Genomic DNA, 21,921 nt, shown 5'->3' with positions numbered 1-21,921 from the left:
ACCAACTCATGCGTTATTCGAAGGTCGTCACGATGCTGAACAGCGCGCAATCAGCACGACAATACGCGTCACCTCGTTGTATCTGCCAAAACCGTCTGTGCCGCATCATCCCATTCTCAACCGAGATTGGACAACAAAATCTCCAGGCGAGAACGCCACGCCGCAACTCCAAAAGGAGAAACTCCCACGCATGGTGTCTACCGATCGTCACTGGCTCCATGCATATCTACCGAAAGGATGTGTTGCTCAAGTGTTGTATTATTGACTGTTATTGTCTACGCCCCAATGATCATCATGCTTGACCAGTGCCAGCCTCCGGGATAAGCTTTCAAGCATCGCATCAAGAGTCCCTCATTCAGCACTCACCATCTTACTCCGCACTCACTCAGCGTCCTATACTAACTTCTACTTGATGACATCCGCGCAGCAGACCTTGGTAGAAGGGCCTTTGAGCTCGAAACTCGATGTAGTCGTGTTCATAGCTCTCACGGGGATGACATGGTAAGTGAGCAAGCTATTCTTGTGCGCGTGATACACACTTACCCTGATAGGTTTAATGGTGCTGAGCTTCTAGTCACCATTTTCCTCACGTTCAAGCGCTGGTCCGGTAAGTACTTCTACTGCTTGCTCGTAGCAACTCTGGGAGTACTTGTCTATCAAATCAACGTCTTTCTCATGATCTTCGCTCCATACCTAAATGCTTACGGGGTGATCGCAAGCATCGGGCTTGGGTGGAGTGCAATGGTCACAGGCCAATCGTTGGTACTTTGGTCACGGCTGCACCTTGTGTGTCGCAGTGTTTGGAAGCTGCGTCTCATTTTATGCATGATCATTGTCAATGGCTTATGCATGCATGGGCCTCAGTTCGTTTTTTCGCTTTTGGTGAGTCCGGCAGATGACAAGAAGACGTCGTGCTTACTGGATCCACAGGCAGTGAAGAATAACGCAATCGACCCGTCTTACAAGCCGTTCGTAATAATGGAACGGATATCTGTTGACGTTCTCACTACCCAGGAGATCATCATATCTGTGGTGTACTTGGTGGCGGCAGTGCGCATATGCCGGATGGGAGAGACCCTTCAGAGAAAAGGATGCCGTCGAAAAGTTCGATTACTTTTCCTGGCCAATGTCTTCATCATCTTCATTGATGTTTGCACCATAACCCTGGAATATATGGCGCTTTGGGGTGTCTGGTGTAGCTTCAAAGGCTTTGGTTACAGCGTAAAGTTGAAGGTCGAGTTTGCTATCCTTAGTCAGCTATGCGACTCAGTCAAGAGTCTCGATGAACAGAGTTACGATCTACATCTTCCGTCAAAGACTGCGGGCGTATCTCGGCAAGGCCTAACGGAGTGTGATGCGCAGGGCCAAGAAGATTGATAGTTATTCAACTACTGTTAAACCACCGTTCCAAGCCAGCGATTAACAACTTCCGCACATTCCTCAGGTGCCTCCTCTGCCCCAAAATGCCCAACCCCATCACCCAACCCATGATTCTCGATCTTGACACCCTCACCAACCCATTCCTTCCACACCTCCGGAAAGTCAAACCTGCTCCCAATACTCGCCGCACTATACACCAACAACAACGGCACTTCAATCTTCCTCCCCTCTTTCTGGTTCTTCTCCTCCCTTTCAACATCCGTCGTAGCACCTTCCTTGTAGTCTTCGCAAGTAGCTTTCAGCGTATGTTCCTGATTGAAGAAATCGCCATAGACGGTTAACGAATCGTTAGCCTTCAGTTTCTCGATACCAACATTGCTGTTTCCTGACCAACGTAGGATCATCTCTTGACACCATTTAGATGGGCCGAAAGCAGTGATCATACGCGTTGCTAGATCGACGTTTGCGAGCAGCGGCCAGTGAAAGTAGCCTGTTATCTCCTTTGCTGCGGTGGCTGGGGAGGTGAAGTGCTGCCATTGCGTTGAAGTCGGGACCTATCAAATTAGCATAAATCCGTTCGAGCATATGTGAGAAGGTAAACTTACAATATCGATCAAACAAACACCCAAGATCTTCACTCCATTGACCCCGCTGACAGTGAGGTGATGGGCAACTCTCGCTCCACGATCATGGCCAATGAGTATGACCTTCACATTCCCATCTGCACTCTTACTCTTCTTGACCTCCGTCTTCAACGCCTCGAGTACTGCCGTTCCAATGCTCACTTTATCATTCCGCTCAATCGGTGCACTAGCGCCGTAGCCAGGTAGATCCGGAACGAAGAGCGGTGCCTTGGATGGGAGAAGAGGGATGATGTGGCGCCACCTAGCCTTTTGTCAGATCATCTGATGTATGAAGTGCAGTGATAGGAATGAGAGGAAGTTACATGTAAGCCGATTGCGGATATCCATGAATGAGAACGAGTATGGGGTTGTCGTCGCTGGCGTTCTCCAGCGAGCGTGTGTAGCAGCAGACTTTCTCCTTGTTCAAAGTGGACTTTGAGAGACCGAGATCGTTGAACTTGGTGTCTTGGATGTGGAGGGCGGATCTAGATGCCATGTTTGCGATCTAGGCGGCTCAGATTGGAATATCGCTGCTGGGGAGTATAACGGTGCAGCTTGGAAGTATCTGAAGGTTGCAAATCGGATAGTAAAGTATGTTGTTTGATCTCGGTCAAATGTCATTCTTTGCGCCCTTTCGTCCTGTGGACTACATTGGGGTAACTATTAGACCGAGGTATGACGCAATCACGCGAAGTCACGTGTATCAACGTTCGAAAAGCATCGGTTTCGGTGCAAGCACTTGTTGCTGGAAAGGCAGGATGATGGAGTCAAATATCCCATATCTTTTGAACTACAATCAACACCCACGGATGCAACGTATAGTACCGCAGGTCCTCTACCCCAATACCAAGAACGCCAACGCTATGCAAAAAATATACTGAACCCTTCTTTTGAATTATCATTGCTCTCTCGCCAAGATCATCTTCTCACGTTCTGCCTTTCTCCGGACTGTGCCCTTCTTCGTATGCCTCCTCTCGTTCTCTTCCTTCCTCTTGACAGCCTTGAGCTCCTCGTTCTTGATCTCACCCGCCTTCTTGACAGTCTTGGGCAGATGCCTGTGTTTCTCGATGCGCTTGATCTCTGGCATATGCTTGTATCGTTCCTTCAGAGCTGCGTCATACTCCAGCTTCTGTTTTAGGGCGAATGACTTGACGCCCTGCCTCTCGGAAGCTCTAGCTCTCCATAGGCGGACATTGCCGTCATCTGATCCGCTGAGTACGTAGTTATTGTCGGGGCTCCATGCGACGGAGAAGACACGCTGCATTCGCTTGGTGTGGTAGACGTCCCGAGCGTGACCCTTTGATCGCTCCCAAATTCTTATGGATCGGTCGTAGGAACCGGTGATGAGCTCCTCTCCCGTTGGAGAGAACTCAATCGACATGACAGCGGCGACATGTCCTTTCTACTTGGCGTTAGTAATGAGTCTGGCCCGACCCCCAGACGGGAGACTTACCAAGACTTGCAGCGCACGCTTCATGTTGCGCATGTCGAAAATGTATCCGTTGTGGTCTTCCGAAGCAACGGCGAAGTTGTAGGCTTCCATAGGATTCCAGGAGATGCAGTTCGCGGGGAAGTTGAGCACAGTGCGGTGTAGGGGTGAGTTCGTGCGGGCGTCGTAGAGGATGACCGCGCGGTCGGTTGCACATGATGCGAGTATCGAGGTTTCGACCTGGTTAAACTTGACGTCCGTGATGGTGTCAATGGCCTAATGATTATTAGTATATGCCTTAGGTCTGCTCTGCATGAAAGACCTACCGATGGCCACACGAGGTTGGAAACAGGGGCACCAGATGTCCTCGATGTGTCGTATATGGAGATGGAGCTGGATCCAGCAGCAAAGGTCGGTAGCGAGCGATGGTGCGAGACAGAGGTGAAGGCTGAGTTGCCGTGCCATGTTGCTTTTGGCGCCGATTTCGAGGCTTGCGCATATGGCTCGAACAGCTGAATCTGGCGATCTGATCCACAGGTTATGAGTTTCTTGTCCCGCGTCCAGCACATGCCCTTGACGAGGTTCTCATGCGCCTGCGCCTGCCACTTCTCCTCCCTGCTGGTAAAGTCCCAGACCTTGACGATGCCGTCGCCACTGCCACTAGCGAAATGCTCGAGGGAGTTGGGGTCCTTGGCGAAGGAGTATACGCCATCTACGTGGCCAGGCTCGAAATCGCCGAGGAAGGGCTGCGCAAACATGCGCTCGACTTTTGTCGCATTGAGGGCTCTGGTGTATTCGCGCGCACGTTCAAACGGATGCAGGTTGGGGTCGAGGTTCCTCGTGACCTTGGCGACGCTGGAACCGGGGGCCTGGGTGGACGCCGTGGACCGGCTGAGGGCCTTGATCTTCATGGTGGTGGTTGTCCAGCTGTGTCGACTGCCCGTCGCGAACTTTGCGGGTCTTCAAGATTTCCTAGAGGTGGCGGCGGGGCCAGCCAACCAGCGTGTTTGGCGCTAAGAAATAATGTGGGGCGGCGCCGGCCAAACTCATCGGATCAAGCGACATGCCACACACCATTTTTGCTCTGGCGACAACCTCGAACTCCAGGACCAAGAACCCCATCACTAACCCGGACAACAGCCAAAATGAAGTTGTGAGTGCCCCGATGCTGCACACGATCCTCTCTGCGATACAAATTGGCGCCCCGCGGTGCTCCCCGAAATGCGCAGCGGGACGCCAATAATCGCACCCTGGAAAGCCCACAACATGCGAAAGAACAACTGCTAACATTTCACCAGCCTCAAGGTCGGACGCGTTGTCGTACGTTTAAATCGCTCGAAATACCACCATCGCACTCACTCACAGTCCGCCTAGATCATCACCCGGGGCCGCTACGCCGGAAAGAAGTGCGTGATCATCTCACCACTTGACAACGGCACCAAGTCGCACCCCTTCCCCCACGCGCTCGTTGCCGGTATCGAGACCTACCCCTCCAAGGTCACCCGCCGCATGTCAAAGACCAAGCAGGCCAAGAAGAGCAAGGTCAAGCCTTTCGTCAAGCAGGTCAACTGTACGTGGACATGAGGACGCAACCGCTGGGCAGACGCTGATAGATGCAGACACCCACATTATGCCCACCCGCTACACCATCGAGCTCGAGAACCTCAAGGGCGTCATCTCCGCCGACACATTCAAGGAGGTCTCGCAACGGGAGGAGGCTAAGAAGACCGTCAAGAAGGCATTCGAGGAGCGATACCAGTCCGGAAAGAACAGGTGGTTCTTCACTCCCTTACAGTTCTAAGCTTTCCTTCGGTTACGGCTGGGCGCAGATGGGCATGATTTGATACGGAAGATGCTGCATGAGCGGTAGATATCATAGGATGACAGGACACACAACCGGCCTGCCGTCCAGGCGTGTATTTCGGCTTGATAATCAAAGCATGAAAAATCCGGCATCCGCTCAAGGCATCCGGCTCAATTCACGAACTTCATGAAATGAACATGATTTTCACGTTGGCCACTGTCTACTATTGGATGATACTGATGATGCAGTGAGGCTTATGCTGACAGTGCAGGAAAGAACGACTATGTCATTCCCGAAGCGAAGCAACGAGCGGCTGCAGTACATCACAATCCGAGCCCCCCGTACTGCTGCCTTCACGTGCGACGATGCCATGAAACAGACGGCCTCGATCCCCTCAACGAAGAAGCCGTCTAGGCCCTTGCTGGTTCGGTTTACATGCTGATACAGTGCACAGTGAACACCAATCGATTGAACAGAAGGGATATCATGTCATTAATCGGTCTATCTTTGAAGGAAAGGCGCGCAGACGGGCGCAAGAAAGTTACTCGACGTTACATCGACAAGCCATACTAATGGACGCCCCTTCGCCTTCGCTTTTCCGATCAGCGAGCCCTAATCACCTCGCCTTTCATCGTGCAAACGCCCCGAGATACTATGCAGGTCATAGTCGCACTCTACTGCTTAACCTCATCGACCTTCTTCTTCGTCTGCTCCTTGCCCTTGTTCAGGTATCCCAGCACAACGTCGCACGCATCGCTCACCATCCTGAGCTCGAAGCTGACTGTCGCAACACCCATCTTGACGACACCGTTGTTGTAATGCGTCTTCTTGTACTCGTCCTCCCATGTGCTTCGCACATATGTGACGGGCGAGAAAGCGTACTCCTTGAGTTTTGAAGTGTCCTCCTTGACGATCGGCAGGTGTGTCTCGAGGGTGGAGAGGCCAGAGTCACCGAGCTGGTCGGCGCGTGCCAGGTAGGGTGAGAGGTAGGAGTATGGTGTGCGCAGGTAAGGGTGGAAGGGTGCAACGACCGAGTTGTAGGTATTACTGGCGAGGCTGAGGGCGCGCGAGCCGTAGGGGTTGGATTTGAAAGTCTCGACGCTGTCGTGGACTACGGGGTAGGAGTTGAGATGCTGGAGGGTGTTAGTCTCGTGCTCGTCTATCGAATCTCAAAGTCCGCGGTTGCGGAAGTTCCCACGGAAGCTTGTCGGACGGCTTCCGCGAAGTAGGGTTCATGTTGTAAGAAGGTTCGCGGAATGCTGGGTTGATTGGCTGGGCCGTAAGCTCCGCGCCTGCATCGTGGGTTTCGTGCGCCGTGTTACTGGTCCGAGTAGATTGCGGTTCCCAGGTGCTCGAAACCCCGCGACGGTCCGCAATCAATGCCAGATCGCAGCAAAGTGACCCATGATGTGTGTTTGAAGAGACGTGTTTGCGGGTGTGATGAGAAAGAGGAAAAGTAAGTAGTACATACCGACAAAGCTTTTGAGCTGGGCGTCTCGCCGTTGGTCATAGGCGCCTGAGAGCTCATGTTGCCGTCGTCAGTTGCGTGTGGTGCCATTAATCGCAGTAGTAGATATGCAGTGTTGCAGGTTCTACTGTGGTGGAAGAAGAATTGTTGGGTTGCGAGGCAGTGGAGGAGTAGCAGTAACGTAGAGCAAGAGAAAAGGGTCCTGGTCGACCTTATTATACGGCTGTGCGCTATGATGTGACTGTGTTTGGTTGGGAGGCTTTGCTGAAAAGGGCGTGGTTCAGTGGGCTGGGGTGAAGCAGATGCAGTGGCATGTGAAAGTGGCTATCGTCGACAAGCGCCATGTCAATCTACGCGGGGACCTACCAGAACGTCACTACCCAAAGTCGACTTCTCGCCTCGCATCTCGTCTCGAACGTTGAGACCCAGCGTGCGGAGTCGATGCAAGTCAGACGTTACACAGAGCAAGCCGCAATATGCTGCCTTCATGTCTGCCCCGCATCTCGAACTCTATCGCGCGCCCGTTGAGCGTTGAGGAGCTGGCCTGCAAGGCGTACAGCTTGCGCCTGGCATGTGAAAGACGCGACGCTTTGGCCACTCACGACGCGGCGACGTCAGATAAGGTCAGCCACGCCCCTCTCCTGTTGGCGAAATATTCAAACAGCTTGGCCGCCCTGTATACACGCATATGTCGGGCTTGCATTTCTTGTCCTATCGGTCGCGTCTCGATGATACGGTACGTCGACTCCGCTTCCGCGTCAGCTATCGCGGAAGGTCCAATTGCTTGCCGCAAACCTACCATGGATCGGTTGGCATCGTGCATGGCAGCTACGAGTCCTCGCCTCGCAATTGGGTTCTCTTATCACGTCGACAATTCCAGCGCTGCCATTGAACGGTGACGGGAACTGGCTCCGTCATACGTGCCGCATAGATACCTCCTGTGCATCAGCAGGATTGCAGGACAGCGCGCGTCTCGATATCAATACGGTGGAACGTGTTGAGGCCCTTCTGGGTCCTGAATGAGAATAGAAACCTGCAAAGCATGTGAAAGTGGATGACGAGGTTTGGCGTGTTGCTAAAGCGCACGAATCGTGTTTTGGCGCACATGCTGAGCGCGCTTACTCATCGGGCGCCGATGCGGAGCTTGCATGTCACGCGTTGCGGCTCAAGCTCACGAGAAAATCTCCTTTCGTCTTTGTTCTTCAATGGCTTGGCTATCACGAGTCACAACGCCTTTGATCAGCTGCTACCGAGCCCCGATGGAACCGCGGCATGCATCTTCCTCCGAACCTCGATAATCGGCATTCCTTCTTGAGCAGGTGGGCCTGCCGGGAAGGATGCGATAAAGACAGCACGCCACTTTTCACCACAACGGCGGCTTTCACGTGCTTATGCAGTGTGGCGGATCGACAGGCTAAGCGAGGACGGTTCATCGATGATCGCTGTCGTTTGTTGAGGCTAGTTTGACGACATGCGTTCTTGTGCATAAGGAGATGGGCGCAGAGCCTGTTGCGTAAGAAGGCAGCTACACGGCAGCGCGTGGGACGGTAAGGCGCATACCGATAGAAGCAGGTCGGCAGTCGATATCTTCCTCGGGCTTGGGATGGTTTGTCGGATCATCAGGGCTTGGCTTACTCCTACCAAGATGCAGGGCGGTGCCATGGACTGTGTATCTTGGGACGAGCTCCATTACCTGAATTGGCTCAAGGTTACATCTCACTTATCAGCACGAACGGCGTCACGGACTGTGATAGATGTAACAAGATGATAAGAGCAGGACATGTCCCGGCCTTGGGTCTGAGTTTGGGCATTTGTATATGGGCCAGCTACTCAACTATTGGTACTTACCGATCCTGTGACTCCTGCTGGTCCCACATCCTCCGGAACTGCCCGTCCGGTTTCTGAAGCAGTTCATGGGGGTGCCCAGACTCAACCAGGCGCCCCGCGTCCAAGACTACAATGGTGTCAAAGTCAACAATGGTAGCCAGCCGGTGCGCAACCGCTACAACTGTACTGCCTTCAAACTCGGTTCGCACAAGATCAAGAATCACCTTTTCTGACAACGAATCCATAAAAGAGGTCATCTCGTCCACCACCAGGATCTTGCTTGGGCGTAGAAGTGCCCTGGCAACAGCGAATAGTTGTAGTTCACCTTGAGACAGACCAATATCGGCCATGTTGCTTTCGATACCACCCCGATCAGCGACCAGTGAAGCGAGGCCGACTTTCTCCAAAGCCGAGTTCATCTCATCGACACTTCTCTTTTGCACAGGGTCCATATTCTCCCTCATCGTACCAGGTATGATCAGTGTCTCTTGAGGAATCGCCGTCAGGCGTTCCCGGAGTGAGCTTCGAGGAACAGTAGTAAGATCAACATCGTCGATATAAACACTGTCCCTCGGGATATTCTCCAGCATGTGGAAGAACGAGAGCAGAAGAGATGATTTTCCACTTCCTGACCTGCCGCAGATACCGACTTTGGTTCCTGGTGCAATACGAAGACTGATTCCGTTGAGAACATCCGGACCATCTGGAGTATAGGTAGCGCGCAAGTCTTGGATGACGATCTTTCCATCTGCCGGCCAGTCTTGATTAGGTCTCGCGATTTCTAGTGGCGATTGATCGTTTGGAGTCGTTTGTTCGAAATTCTGGCAGCGAAAGACGGCACTGGCAGACGTCTCGATCGTCGTCCAGGCGACTACGAAAGTAGAGAGTTGACCGTTAAACCCCAAGATGCTGAGCAAGGCTAAACCTAGAGAACTCGCAGATGATGTCGACGGCACGCTGACAGCTAGGGCTACGACAGCGGTGGCGATCACAGCTGTCAGAAGGTCCAGCATGAGGCCCAACCATCGTTGGATACATAGCAGAAGGTAATGCGGGCGTTGAGAACGGTCCAAAAGGCTGATGAATTTCCCATGGGAAGCAGATTGCCATCCAAAGGCGCGAATGGTCGAAACGCCATACATCGTCTCCTGGATCGCGTCAACCAAAGGCGCCTGTGTTTCGAGGTCCATGTGACGGAGCTGGCGCGACGTGCGAAGGTAAAATCGCTGTAAGAGATACACCGCCACAAGCAGGAACGGTAGAGTGGCACTGGCGTAGCTCGATCCGGCCAGTATCAATGCCGCGCTGCCCAATAACATCGTAAGGCTCTCCGAAGCTTGCAAGATAGGACCGGCAGCAGCGCTCTCGATCAAAGTCATGTCATTGGAGAAGCGGTTCACGATCGACCCCAGATTCGTCTTGAAGAAGAACCAGTATGGAGCGTTCATTACGCTGTTCAAGATCCGTTGATGGAGGTGCGCTGATGAGTGAGGTACAGCCCAGACGAGGATGGTCCAGAATTTGGCAAAATCGAACAATAATGCGAGCAGCGCGAACGCAATATGCCAGCCGATCCAGTACCCCAGAGAGTGTCGCGATGCTTCTGCATCAGACCACCACCGAACCCAGATCTCCATAAACTTCCAGAAAAACCCTGCCAATAATGTTGCGGCAAGGAACAGAAGGGATAATCTCAATCCGAATGATCTGAACCAGTACGCGTAGGTCGAGAGCTCTCCGGTCCGGCGTGCAGAGGGAGATTCTAGAGCATCGTCTGACCCCATGACCGAAGTCGCCGGAATCTCGACAGCATCATTCGGCCCTTCGTGCGGATTGCCCGTCTCCTCCTGTCGAAGCTCGATGCTATGGAGGAAACTGTTCCGATTACTTATCAGCTTCTCGAATGACCCTTGTTCAACGATTCTGCCTTCGCTTCCCAGGACGACTATTCGATCAGCCTGCTGGACAAAATACGTGGCGGTATGAGTGGTCATGAGGACTGTGAGACCATGCCGCTTGGCTACGCCAGAGGAGCCGAAGACAGATCCAGCAATATGTTTGAGGGAGGTAATGTCCAGGCCACTGAAAATGTCGTCTAGCACCAAGACACGGATCCGCGAATAGAGCGCTCTTGCGAGGGCAAGACGTTGCTTCTGCCCGCCACTCAGCGACATGCCTTTATTACCTACCGCTGTCTGCTCTCCGGCCGGAAATCGGGCAATGTCGGTCGACAACGCGCATGCGCTCACAATCGTGCTGTACCAAATCGGGTCATAGTCGGACTCTCCAATGATGATGTTCCGGATCGAATCGTTGGGCAGCCAGGGTTCTTGAGAGCAGAATGCGAATGAGTGGAAGTCCCTCGAGACGGTACGACTGCCAGAACTCAGCCTCACGTCGCCGACGATAGCGCGAAGTAGTGTCGACTTCCCGTTTCCAACCGGTCCAAGTACGAGGGTGAAGGATCCTTCTTGCAGATCCAGGGAGATGTCCTGGAGGATGGGGCGTTGAGGATTGCTACCAGCGTATACTTTCGCATCGGTCAGACTGACGCCATTTGGAACCCTTGCCGTCATCTCAATGGGTGTGGAAGTACTGTTCAGATCTAAAGAGGGCTCAGCGTTATCGTCATTGTCGCTAAGAAGGAAGGACTGAATGCGCAAAAGGCTCGTGTGAGCCAGCTGGAGGTCAATGATGGCCCAGACCACCTCTTGTATTGGCGCGGACAGAAGCGAGACCAACGACAAAGTACTGAACGCCACACTTGGGGTGAGCTTGTCGCCGCCGTTGATCAGTGTGAACAGCATTAGAGTAAGAGTTGGCCCCAAGGCATTGGGCACTGAAGCGAGTGTTTCCCTGACTGCGACGAACTTCCGGTACACGGCATAGTCAGCAAGCTCCTTGACTCTCAGTGCTTGAATCCGTTTAGACAGAAACTCGGTCAACCCCAGCATCTTGAAGCCCTTGGAGCAACCGAGTACAGCAGTTGTGTATGCAACACGTCGTTGAATGGCATCGAGCCAGATCCTCTGGATCGGCAGACCTCGCTTACTATTGAGGGCACTGATGATGGGCACTGCCATTCCCACTGCAATTGGGGCAATGCAAGAAACACCACTTTGACGAGCTAGCAATGCCGCGACACCAATAATCTCGAACGGGGCAGCAAACATCTCTCCGACTCGCTGCAAGCTCATGCCAATGCGCAACACGTCGGTGCTTACTAGTGTGAGCATGTCCCCATCAGAAAGCTGGGTGTTGGAACGGGCCAAGCTCTGCGAATGCAATGCGGAGATGAAAATTCCGCGCAGCGTAGTGAGAAATCGGTCAGCCTGCCTTCTGTACGTCACCGTCAAGAGGGCCATGACCAGGTAGATTAGCATCGTCGCCGCGATCAAGCCTTTTCCGGTAGTATGGTCTCGCGAGGCATCACTAAGCCATCGTGTTATTCTGTCAATCAAAAGAGGCTGGGTGAGCTTCACAGCGCTGAGACAGAGACGCGGTAGTATTGTCGCAAGCAGGCTCCATTTAGTTGTCGAGATCATTGCTCGCAGTAAGGGACGCTTTCTGGTGTGGTATCGGCCTATTCGTTTTGTCAGAAGCAGGCTAAAAAGATTTGAAATTATGACTTACGGAAGCGTGACCAGTACTGCATGAACCGCTCTTCTACTGATTCAGACAATAGGCTGTCATCGATACCGTACAAATCCTCGAACTTGATGTTCTTTCGATACGCGAGGAGAAAGAGCGGGCCAAGCCACCACAGTACAGTTCGATCGAAGATGTTTGCGAGTGCCTCCGGCGCGTAGGCTTGATACGGCGGAAGTAGCCATGGTCTCTTGGATCGTGCTTCGAGAAAGAGTATGACAATCTTGATGGCTAGGCAAGCAGTAAAAGTGGTCGCGACAGCGGTGTCTGAGCGATGACGCAGCCATAAGGTACGAGCCTGTGGAATGTCCAGGATAATCGAGATGAGGATGAAGACGCTGATGATGTCGCTGGGCCTCGCTGAGCGCATGTGCTCAACGGAAGACAACCAAAGCAGACCCAAGCAAGCGAGGAAAGACAAGCTTGCCGCTGCCACAGCGGTTTGGCTAGTATTCTTTGCAAGCGCCCAGGATAATAGTAAAGCGCATTGGCTCAGTGCCAAGAACGATATGATGGCTTGCTTGCTGCGGCGAGCCCATGATCTTGCACATTTCGTTTCTTGCCGTCGCAATTGAGAGGCGCGGATTGGGAGAACGAGGAGTAGTAAAGCACATGGCGCAATCTGGAAAAGACTTTGTTCGAAGACTAGTGTGAAGTCGAAGTCGTCGCAATACTGAGGGCCGAAGCTATCGTCAGAGACGAGAGAGCAATTCATGATGAATTTCACGTACTCTGCAATGACCATGCAAAGATGACAATGAGAGATCGCACGCGATAGTCTGTGGAGCAAAACAGCACGTAGAATTCACGCGTTAAACTAATTAGAGACAATGGTAAAGCAACGCCGCAACAGCTGCGCGCTATCGCATAAGCGAAATCCTACACTAGCTAGAAACGATTGATATAGATAAGAGAAGAGTAAGATGCTTTGATTGTCAAGTCCTAGGCTGCCATCTTAAGGCGGGCGGGCTTACCAACGGAGATAAACACCGGCTCATCACTATTGTGGCTCAATGGCGATTCGTCTCTAGTCTTCCATATCAACATATCTGGTGATCTGATCTAATTGCGCATCCAGTATCGTATGGTACTGCTTGACATTAATTTTTGCATGTGTCTCTTCTAGTGGTAGTTCCAAGATCTTACAGGAACGAGTAGTACACCACTATCTTGCAAAGACTCAGTTATGTCGCGTTCTATGAGTGTATGCTAACTGGTCTTGGAGCCATGTTGTACATTGCGCGCATCAGCTCAGTCGTATTGGTGATACGGGCAGGAGTGACGACATGGCTGTCACAGGACGGCTGCCTAATCCCAACCTCGTGGTGCGGGGTAGGCTACGCAGGCAACCGCCGTTAGAGACAGTCTCTTCCTTTATGCAAAAAACGACACACCTAAGTTGGTGATTAGGAGACAGAACTAGGAATACCAGATCATTTCATCCACTTGGCCATATCCCACAACTACTGAGTGCTGATTCCGGTAGCCATCGTATCGTCTACTGAGATGCGCGCCCGGTAGCCACTCCCCCACAACGGTAGCTTTATTGAGTCGCATCCTTTTGGCATGGATGTGTCTTAGCTAAATTTTAATTTGCTCGGTTGTCAACACGTGCTACACGCATATGGAGGTCAGCACAAGCATGTTTTTACTTGCAACTTACTATAGTCTACCAACGTCAGAATATCTGCTCTTTGTTGAACATCAATATCAGATGCTGCGGTTTATTCGTCTCGTCTCACCAAGCTGGCAATCTACAGCTTCTCAAAAGCTAACTACCTTCATGTAGATCAAGCAACATGAAATCGGTACCGCATTCTTCGTCATCTCCGCCGACCAATGACCAATCCATCTGCGCTGATTGCCAGGAGATTCTTATACAGCCGGATGAGGCTGCGGCTGATAATTGTCGAGTCACGCGCGAGGGGCGTACTATCGTTTTGTCGGCAGAACGCGGCTGTCCTTTATGCAAAGCATTCGTGTGGCGTCTGCATCAGAGACGGAGCGCGGTAGACTCATATTGGGAACTATCCATCGGCTTCGAAAAGAGAGACGACAGACCTTGGCGCATTGTTATAAAGAAGACCGGAGAGAACTTATCATGGCCAAGGGCCTACGAGCTGATGCTTCTACCGACAACGTACTACAGCAGTCCGGCGCAAATTTTAAACGAAATAAGTTTTCAAGTTGATCAAATTGGTCCCTCTCCTACCCAACTTGCTTTGCCTGTTCTACCCAGTAGCACCGGCGACCGACGATGCATGGCGCAGGCTTCCGCGTGGTTTAAAGAGTGTTCGGAAAACCACAAGCGCTGCAATCAGCGTTTCGATATCCAGACGGTAGAAACGCTACCATCACGCTTGCTCGCGGTTAGTCCGCTAAAAGTGAAGATCGTTACCACGGCACACAGATCGAACTCAAATGTCCCAGTATATATGACGGTTAGCCACAAGTGGCGGAGTCAAATGCCGAAGCTGCTGCGATGTAATGTCAAGAAGTTAGAGCGGGGTGTAAACATATCCGAGCTGCCGCAGCTATTTCAGGACGCCTTTAATTTGGCTAGGGCGTTACAAATACCTTGTGTCTGGATTGATGCTCTTTGCATCATACAAGATGACGAGACTGATAAGGCATCCGAAATATCCAAAATGGATCACATTTATCAGAATGCCGTCCTCAACATTGGCGCGACTGGGGCCGCCGATGCTGCACGGCCACCAGCAGACCGCGACTTGGTGCCTGACAGTATGGTCAAGGGCAAGGGCGAAAGCGAGATGCGCGATCATAGCAATATCGCTCGCAGCACCGATGTTCCAAATAAGTCTCTTTTAAGAGATGAAGGCAGAACAAATGCGGAGAGGTGTGACTTACCGGGCTTCGTTACTGAGCATGTACAACCACACGGACAGCGCCAAGGCTTATTCGCAGACCGAGACCCCCTAGTTTATTCTCCACTTGCTGTTACAGTCAAGACAAGAGGGAAAGAGTACAATTGTATCGTTTATGATAGCTCTCACGTGGAGGACTTCGAAGACAGTGCTCTCTTCAAGCGTGGATGGGTGTTACAGGAACGACTCCTTAGTCCTAGATCGCTTTTCTTTGGCCGACAGATGGTCTGGGAATGTTCCGAACTAGTTGCATGCGAAACATTTCCATTCGGATTTCCACTGAGTCTTATGGAATACAATGTTCGCTTGGGAAAGATCCTTGTCGAGTGCAGCGAGGGTTCCAGGCCATCTGCGCAATACACAGCTTGGCGAGAAATTGTCAAAGCATTTACTAGGTGTCAGCTCACGTACGAGTTGGATTGTTTCCCTGCCCTATCAGGTCTTGCACACAATTTCCAGGCTTCCCTTCAGGATGAGTACTATGCTGGGCTATGGAAGGATGACTTTGTACCAGGCTTATGCTGGTTCCACGCCAACCAAGAGTTCGGCAGATCGCGATATCCCCCGTTCCCTAGCGACTACCGAGGTAAGTTTACTGTCCATAATCCTGCTTCTGTGCCACCTCTAATATAATTAGCACCATCGTGGTCCTGGGCCTCCGTAAAGTTTCCCATTAGTTTCATCGATAACAACGAGCTTATGGGCGATGTAAACGCTGAGTATACAGCTATTGGGCGGCTTGAAGAAATTGACGTTACACCGTCTGGCTCTGACCCTTTTGGCTGCATCTCATCCGCTCGTCTCCGGATCTCCGGCCATCTCCGCAAAGCAATCCGACAGGCATCAGAACGCAAAATTAGACCCTATTCATACACCGATCAAAGTGCACAGTACGAGTGGTTTGACACCGGCCATGAAGGGCAGAATTTCGATATTCGAGACATGAGCACTGCTTACTTCCTTCTGCTTGCGCATCGAGAATGGGCGTGGATGCTAGACATTAGCAACAAGTCTGTCCAGATTGAAAAGCTCACAGGCATCATTGTCGAACCCGTTGACGATGACAGAACAACGTGGCGCAGGATCGGGCTGTTCGATCATCCTCGTGGTGACGGGTGGATAGGGCATGACTCCAGTCCAGGCTATCCCGAATTTGACGACTGGGACCCAGAAAACTATGAGAGGCATACAATCACGATCGTCTAGACAGGTTGCATTTACGTATCAATCGAAAGAAGAGTATCGCGAATATGAACACTTTTGCCATTTCACAATGCAAACATGCTAAACTACATCGATATTAACCCGCCTTTTCCCCAAACGCCCATACCATGCTCAAGAAACACATGCACTCATAGTAACGTACAAGCAAAAGAGACCCGCAGCGCCTAATCGCTACTCCGCCTATGCTTCTTACTCTTCTTCTCCTTCTTCTCCTTCTTCTTCGGCGACTCTTGAACGACCTCTTCCTCCTCCTCAACAGCATCTACATCCTGCATCTCCACGTCATCCATCTGAACATCGCCATCGACGTCCTCATCTTCCTCTTCTTCTTCCTCGTCCTCAGACTCAGAGTCTGAATCGCGCTTCTCGCGGATACCGTTGGAGATGGCTTCATTGACCTCCTCCGCGACGTTCTTGAGCGGATCCCTGATCTTGACCGGTGCAAGCACGTCGAACGCGCCCGTACCGATACCACCCAGTCTACCGACGACAATACGTGCGCTGGGGTTCTTGAGCTCGTCCCAATCGCGTTCCATGACGGCGTCCTTGAGGAAACCGACGGTGGTTTCGAAACTCATCTTCATGAAGGGACTGACATTGCCCTTCATGCCGATACGGTTGAAGGGTGTGAAGCCACCGCCCTTGGTCATGGTGTCGGCGATGAGGTTGAGATGGCGTTGGTCGACGGAGATACCGTGACCGGAGAAGACGCCGTGCATTTCTTTGACGATGGTCGCGCGGGCGGCTTCCACACCGTAGAGGTGCAGCATGGCGACGATGTCGTTGGTCATGGTGCGGTTCACGTCGATGATGTGGGCGTACTCGCGCATGGCGATGAGGTTGGAACCTTCGGTGTTGATGACACCGTCTGCTTCTGAGTATTGAGCGGCAGTGATACCGGGGATGACGTGGATGGTGGCGAAGTTGGCAGCATCTTCTACGTGGTGCAGCATGAGCAGCTTGGGAGTCGATGCCTCGAACTCAAACGTGATCTCGCAGAAAGCTCCCTTGCGGTCGTCGAAGGTGAAGTCGTGGATGTGTTCGTTGTTGTGGCAGACGCGGTCGTGGCGGATGTCCGAGGATTCGTCAGTGGGTACAAGTGTACCCTCGTCCTCGTCGTCAGAATTGAGTTCCGGGGTAGCTGCGCGCGAGGGCTTGGGGCTGCCACCGTAGGTCTCGTCCTCGTCGTTGATCTCGTCTTCCCGATCAAGGTTGTCGTTGACTGCCTGTTCCTCCTCTTCTGGCTCTTCGTAAGCCACGCTGTCTTCACGTCGGCCTCGGTCCTTGGCGTGAGTGGTGTCGTTGTCACCCTCGCCGTCGTCACTGTCATCATCCTCTGCACCGCCTTCCCGTCCCGCGCGGAAGGTCTCCTCTGACTCGTCGACTGTTTGCTCTCCGCTTCTACCAGTCTTCTCGCCGATAGTTGGGATGGCAGCCGACTTCGCCGTTGACAAGGATTTGTTCGCAGCCTTCTTCTTGAGGTCGGCCTTGACGATCTTCTGGAGACGCGGGCAGAACTTCTGCTCGATGGACTCGGCAACGTCGCGAACCTTGATAGCGTACTCCTTGGTGTACTCCTTCGCCGGGTAGAAGTCCAGACGGATCTTGTAGCTCCTGGCCTGATTATGTTCGCGACCGGGACCAGTGGTCTCAGTCACAGTGACCTTGTCGAGCACAGCCGAGAGTGGCAGACGACTGATACTCTTGGCGAATTTGTCGTTGTCTGATTTGGAAAGCTCGGGATGGGGATATAGTTGCATCGACGGGGTAGAAATGTTCGCACTAGCAGTCATGACGATTTCTCGTAGACGTGGGATACCGAGTGTGACGTTCTTCGCAGAGTGACCAGCCAAATGGAAAGTGTTCAGCGTCATCTGTGTTGAGGGTTCACCAATAGATTGGCCAGCAACGACACCGACAGCCTCGCCAGGCTCGACCAGGGACCGCAGGTACTTGAGGTCAAGCATTTGCTCAAATGTACGCTTGAGGATCTCGCCCTCCTCGTCCTTCTTCTTGTTCTTGAGCAGCTTGTCGGGGTTTTGATCACAGTACTATGATTGTTAGCATCTAACAGTCAATTAGGACGAAGTCACTTACGTCGCGCTTAGCCTGCAAGAACAGTTCTGAAGTACTACCACTATGCCTCGATGGCGTGTAAACTGCAGTAACAGGGTCCATTGCAGCCACATCACCCTTCCTAGCCTTCTTCGCCGCCTTCTTGTTGTGCTCAACTGCTTCAGCACTTGAAACCTTCGGGTAGGCTTCAGCAGTGTGGAGGGATTGCGCTAGCGAGTAGAAGTTCTCCGCCTGGAACTTGAAGTCGTTGAGGTACTTCTGCTTGGTTGTGTCGAGACCATCTTCACCGTACAGGAATTGGACCATGGTACCATCTGAGTCGCGGACAGAGGTGTCGTATTCGACCTTGAGACCTTCCATACCCTTGATGATACATCTTTGCAGATAACCGGAGCGCGAAGTCTTGACAGCAGTATCGATGAGACCCTCTCTACCAGCCATCATATGGAAGTAGTACTCTTGCGGTCGGATACCAGTCAAGAAACGGTTGACGATGTAACCACCAGCGCGTACGCTCGTCTCGAAGGGCTTGAAACACGGCAGTGTCTTACCAGAAATCATGACTGGAACTCTTCGGCCTTCCAGAACTTGTTGACCAAGGTTACATGAAATTTGGTTAGCGTTGACCATACTACCCTTAGCGCCAGAGCCTGTCATGGCTTGCATTTGGTTCTTGGGGAATGGCTTGATGAGCTTATCAGGTAAGCAGGCTGAGGTGACCGCAGAGGAAATCTTGCCGTTGGCAGTGTTGGTGAGCAGATCCAGACCGTGCTGCTTGGTGTCGTCTCGTAGCACGGATTCAAGTCGTCGCCGTAGTTCCGGGTTCATGGGGTCAATCTTCTCCGCATCCATGGTGACGTACTTGGAGGCGACCTCGAACCCGACCTTCTCCGCTTTACGGAGCTCTTCCAGCCTGGCACGATCTCCCTCCTCCGTGAGAATCAGATCCTGGACACCGCAAGAGAAGGCGCGCATGTGAAGCATCTTGGTAAGCAGCCGTCCGATGATACTGAGGGCTCGACCAGCAATCGTCTCTCCGTAAGCCTCGTAGATGCCGTTGATGAGACCACCCGCGGCAGGTCCGATTTGACCCTTGTCCATGATACCGGAAAGCAGTTGGCCATCTTTGACAATGACGAACTGCTCCTCGACGTGAACACCCCAGAGTTTGCCATTTGTGGACGATTTAGATGTGAGCGTCAGTTCCTGGTATTCTGCGGGCTTGATGTTCTTCAAGACAGTAGTGATGATTTGCTTTCCCGTCCACATCGGCCTAGGCTTCATGATAGCAGGGTTAACTGTTTCAAGTCTACCTGAGGTGGTATGACCGTCTTCCGGTCGCAGGCAAGAGTAGAGTAGTTGATGGTACTCCTCTCTTGTGAAGAATGTGTCCTTGTTCGAAAGCCAGACTCCCATGGAGATGTGATCTTGAATCAAACCACGCAGAGGCTTTCCAGCAGTCGCAGATAGATATTGATGATCGGTATCCGCTACCGTCATAGCCTCCGCTCGGGCAAGCTCGTTCTGGGGGAAATGCATGTTCATCTCGTCACCGTCAAAATCGGCATTGTACGTGTTACAGTTGGCGTAGTGCATGCGAATGGTCTTCTCTCCCGGTAATACGCGGGCGCGATGTGCCATCATTGACGGCTTGTGCAGTGTCGGCTGTCGGTTCATGATAACAACATCGCCGTTGTTCAGATGACGATGCACCTTCTTATTCCGAGCTCCATTGGAGTATGAATTTGTGGGTGCAAGCAGTTGGTTGGCCAAAGCTAGTCGCTCTTCGTAGTTCTTCTTCTTCAGTGACACTACTTGTCCAAACTCGTTCTCGATGGCATGCGCTCCTGGCCACTTGTCGGGACCGTTCAGGACAGCTTCCTTGAGATCGTAGAAGTTGTGGTTCGTGACAGGCTCTGGGTATGTAAGTTTCATGGCGAACACTGGAGGGACACCAATCTCGTTGGTCTCGATGTTCGGGTCAGGCGAAATGACACTGCGCGCGGCGAAGTTGACACGCTTGCCCATCATGTTCTTTCGGAAGAGACCCTCCTTCTTTTCCAGACCCTGCTTGATACCATCCGCGTTCGTGACTGCAGCGCGGCCTTGTACGGGGTTTGCATCGCGATCGATGAGGGCGTTGACGGCACCCTGGAGGTTGACAAACTGGGTCTGCATGTCGTCGAAGTTACGTTTCCGGTATCCGAGCTCGTTCTCCATGCCTTGCATCTCCTGGCTAATCTGGCGTATTGTGTCGCATGCTTCGAGAATGCTCTTGTAGAGCTTGTTCCTGGCGGATTCGGCAATAGAGTCGCCCGTCTTATCTTCCGGTCTGTACTTGTTGGGTGGTACGACGATGGCCTGCGTGAAGAACATGTCGGGGTTTACGTCCACGAGAGACTTGGTTCCGTGAGGGCTGTACAAAAGTCGCATCATCTCAGTCTCGCTCTCGAAGAGTAGAGTCATGGCTGCCTTGACCTCTGTCGCGTTAATATACTCTTGCGCACTCTCTGAAACAGCGGATGATGACTTCGCTTTCCGTGCCATGCGGGATTCTGTGGCGAGGAGCGACCCGTCGGCCTGCTGTATGTCCTCCGTTTCGATGCCCTCGTCCTCGCTCGAGTTGGGATCCAGGTCCGCGACTCCCTCATCCGCGTGTACATGTTGCTTTTTCGCCTTCGCATCTCTGCGAGCCAGGATGTCCAGAGGGTTTTGGAAGGACATCTCTTTTGCAGCCATCTTGGCCTTGTCCTTTTCGCTCAGAGGCTTCCGGAAAATCTTGATGCCACGGTCCTTTCGGAACGTCGGACTGATGCCCGTGCAACTGCCGCAGGCCTTCCGCTTGGTGAGATCGGCATAGAAGTCCTTGATGACCTGTCGCCGCGCATCGGAGATGGTCTCGTTCTTGTCGCGGATAGCGCGGGCATCGTGCTTTGTGATGCCTGCCCTCTTCATGCAGCGCTTTACGTAGTTGTTGCGCTGGGTGATGATGTCGGCATTGTCGTCATCATCGTCATCCTCCGAATTACCGGCGTCTTCTGTCGTCTTGCCCTTCTCCATGCTGATGTGCTCGTGCATTTCGTTTGCTTCCTTTACTAGTCCACATCTTATCAACCGCAGCTTGGAGACGAATTCGCTGACTTGGACGCGGGGGAGCTTGAGCTGGTGGCAATATGCGCACTTGCCCCGGAGCAGTCGCAGCAGCTGGTCCATGAATGTGAGGTGGTATACGGGTACGGGGAGCTCGATATGGCCGCAGTGGCCGGGGCAGCCTTGGAAGCTGGTGAGACCGCATGTTCCGCATCTTGAAGTTTGTTAGCGGAATGAATGAGCTTGTAGAAACGCGATGAAGCTCACGCATTGTCCAGGAAAGCGCCCAAGGCAGCATCGTGCAGACCGCCAGGTACCGGGTGCAGCAGCGTATCGAAAGTGGTCGGGTTCGTGATGCGCTTCACCGAGAGCGACTTGATGTCGTTTGTCGTCAAGAAGCCAAACTCGACGCCATTAATGGCCGAGGAAGTCGGCTGGTGGGTGTTCATGGCGGCGCCAGCTTG

At 52.5% G+C, this 21,921-nt stretch overlaps 7 protein-coding genes across 7 annotated transcripts; 2 read left to right on the top strand and 5 right to left on the bottom strand.

Moving 5' to 3' along the window:
* Positions 1–1,394: 1,394 nt before the first annotated feature.
* On the bottom strand, positions 1,395–2,499 carry J4E86_006812 (uncharacterized protein; the record flags this gene model as incomplete). The annotated part of the gene is made up of 3 exons (XM_051447336.1): positions 1,395–1,934; positions 1,986–2,265; positions 2,327–2,499. 3 exons carry the CDS (start codon positions 2,497–2,499, stop codon positions 1,395–1,397), a joined length of 993 nt encoding a protein of 330 aa, XP_051301821.1.
* Positions 2,500–2,901: 402 nt separating this feature from the next.
* On the bottom strand, positions 2,902–4,343 carry J4E86_006811 (uncharacterized protein; the record flags this gene model as incomplete). Its single annotated transcript, XM_051447335.1, has 3 exons — positions 2,902–3,405; positions 3,457–3,708; positions 3,759–4,343. 3 exons carry the CDS (start codon positions 4,341–4,343, stop codon positions 2,902–2,904), a joined length of 1,341 nt encoding a protein of 446 aa, XP_051301820.1.
* A 234-nt stretch (positions 4,344–4,577) lies between these two features.
* Positions 4,578–5,233, top strand: J4E86_006810 (uncharacterized protein; the record flags this gene model as incomplete). The annotated part of the gene is made up of 4 exons (XM_051447334.1): positions 4,578–4,585; positions 4,731–4,752; positions 4,807–5,002; positions 5,052–5,233. The coding sequence occupies 4 exons, from the start codon at positions 4,578–4,580 to the stop codon at positions 5,231–5,233; spliced, it is 408 nt and encodes a 135-aa protein (XP_051301819.1).
* Positions 5,234–5,910: 677 nt separating this feature from the next.
* J4E86_006809 (uncharacterized protein) lies at positions 5,911–6,764 on the bottom strand (the record flags this gene model as incomplete). The annotated part of the gene is made up of 2 exons (XM_051447333.1): positions 5,911–6,369; positions 6,708–6,764. 2 exons carry the CDS (start codon positions 6,762–6,764, stop codon positions 5,911–5,913), a joined length of 516 nt encoding a protein of 171 aa, XP_051301818.1.
* A 1,784-nt stretch (positions 6,765–8,548) lies between these two features.
* Positions 8,549–12,549, bottom strand: J4E86_006808 (uncharacterized protein; the record flags this gene model as incomplete). The annotated part of the gene is made up of 2 exons (XM_051447332.1): positions 8,549–12,114; positions 12,165–12,549. The coding sequence occupies 2 exons, from the start codon at positions 12,547–12,549 to the stop codon at positions 8,549–8,551; spliced, it is 3,951 nt and encodes a 1,316-aa protein (XP_051301817.1).
* Positions 12,550–14,827: 2,278 nt separating this feature from the next.
* Positions 14,828–15,122, top strand: J4E86_006807 (uncharacterized protein; the record flags this gene model as incomplete). Its single annotated transcript, XM_051447331.1, has 2 exons — positions 14,828–15,039; positions 15,089–15,122. 2 exons carry the CDS (start codon positions 14,828–14,830, stop codon positions 15,120–15,122), a joined length of 246 nt encoding a protein of 81 aa, XP_051301816.1.
* Positions 15,123–16,455: 1,333 nt separating this feature from the next.
* On the bottom strand, positions 16,456–21,906 carry J4E86_006806 (uncharacterized protein; the record flags this gene model as incomplete). Its single annotated transcript, XM_051447330.1, has 3 exons — positions 16,456–18,342; positions 18,389–21,671; positions 21,725–21,906. The coding sequence occupies 3 exons, from the start codon at positions 21,904–21,906 to the stop codon at positions 16,456–16,458; spliced, it is 5,352 nt and encodes a 1,783-aa protein (XP_051301815.1).
* Positions 21,907–21,921: the final 15 nt, after the last annotated feature.

The sequence above is a fragment of the Alternaria arbusti genome, assembly GCF_024043155.1.
Source record: "Alternaria arbusti strain BMP 1465 chromosome Unknown scaffold_8, whole genome shotgun sequence".
Classification (NCBI taxonomy): Eukaryota; Fungi; Ascomycota; class Dothideomycetes; order Pleosporales; family Pleosporaceae; genus Alternaria; species Alternaria arbusti.
This window is presented reverse-complemented; position numbering and strand designations above follow the sequence as displayed.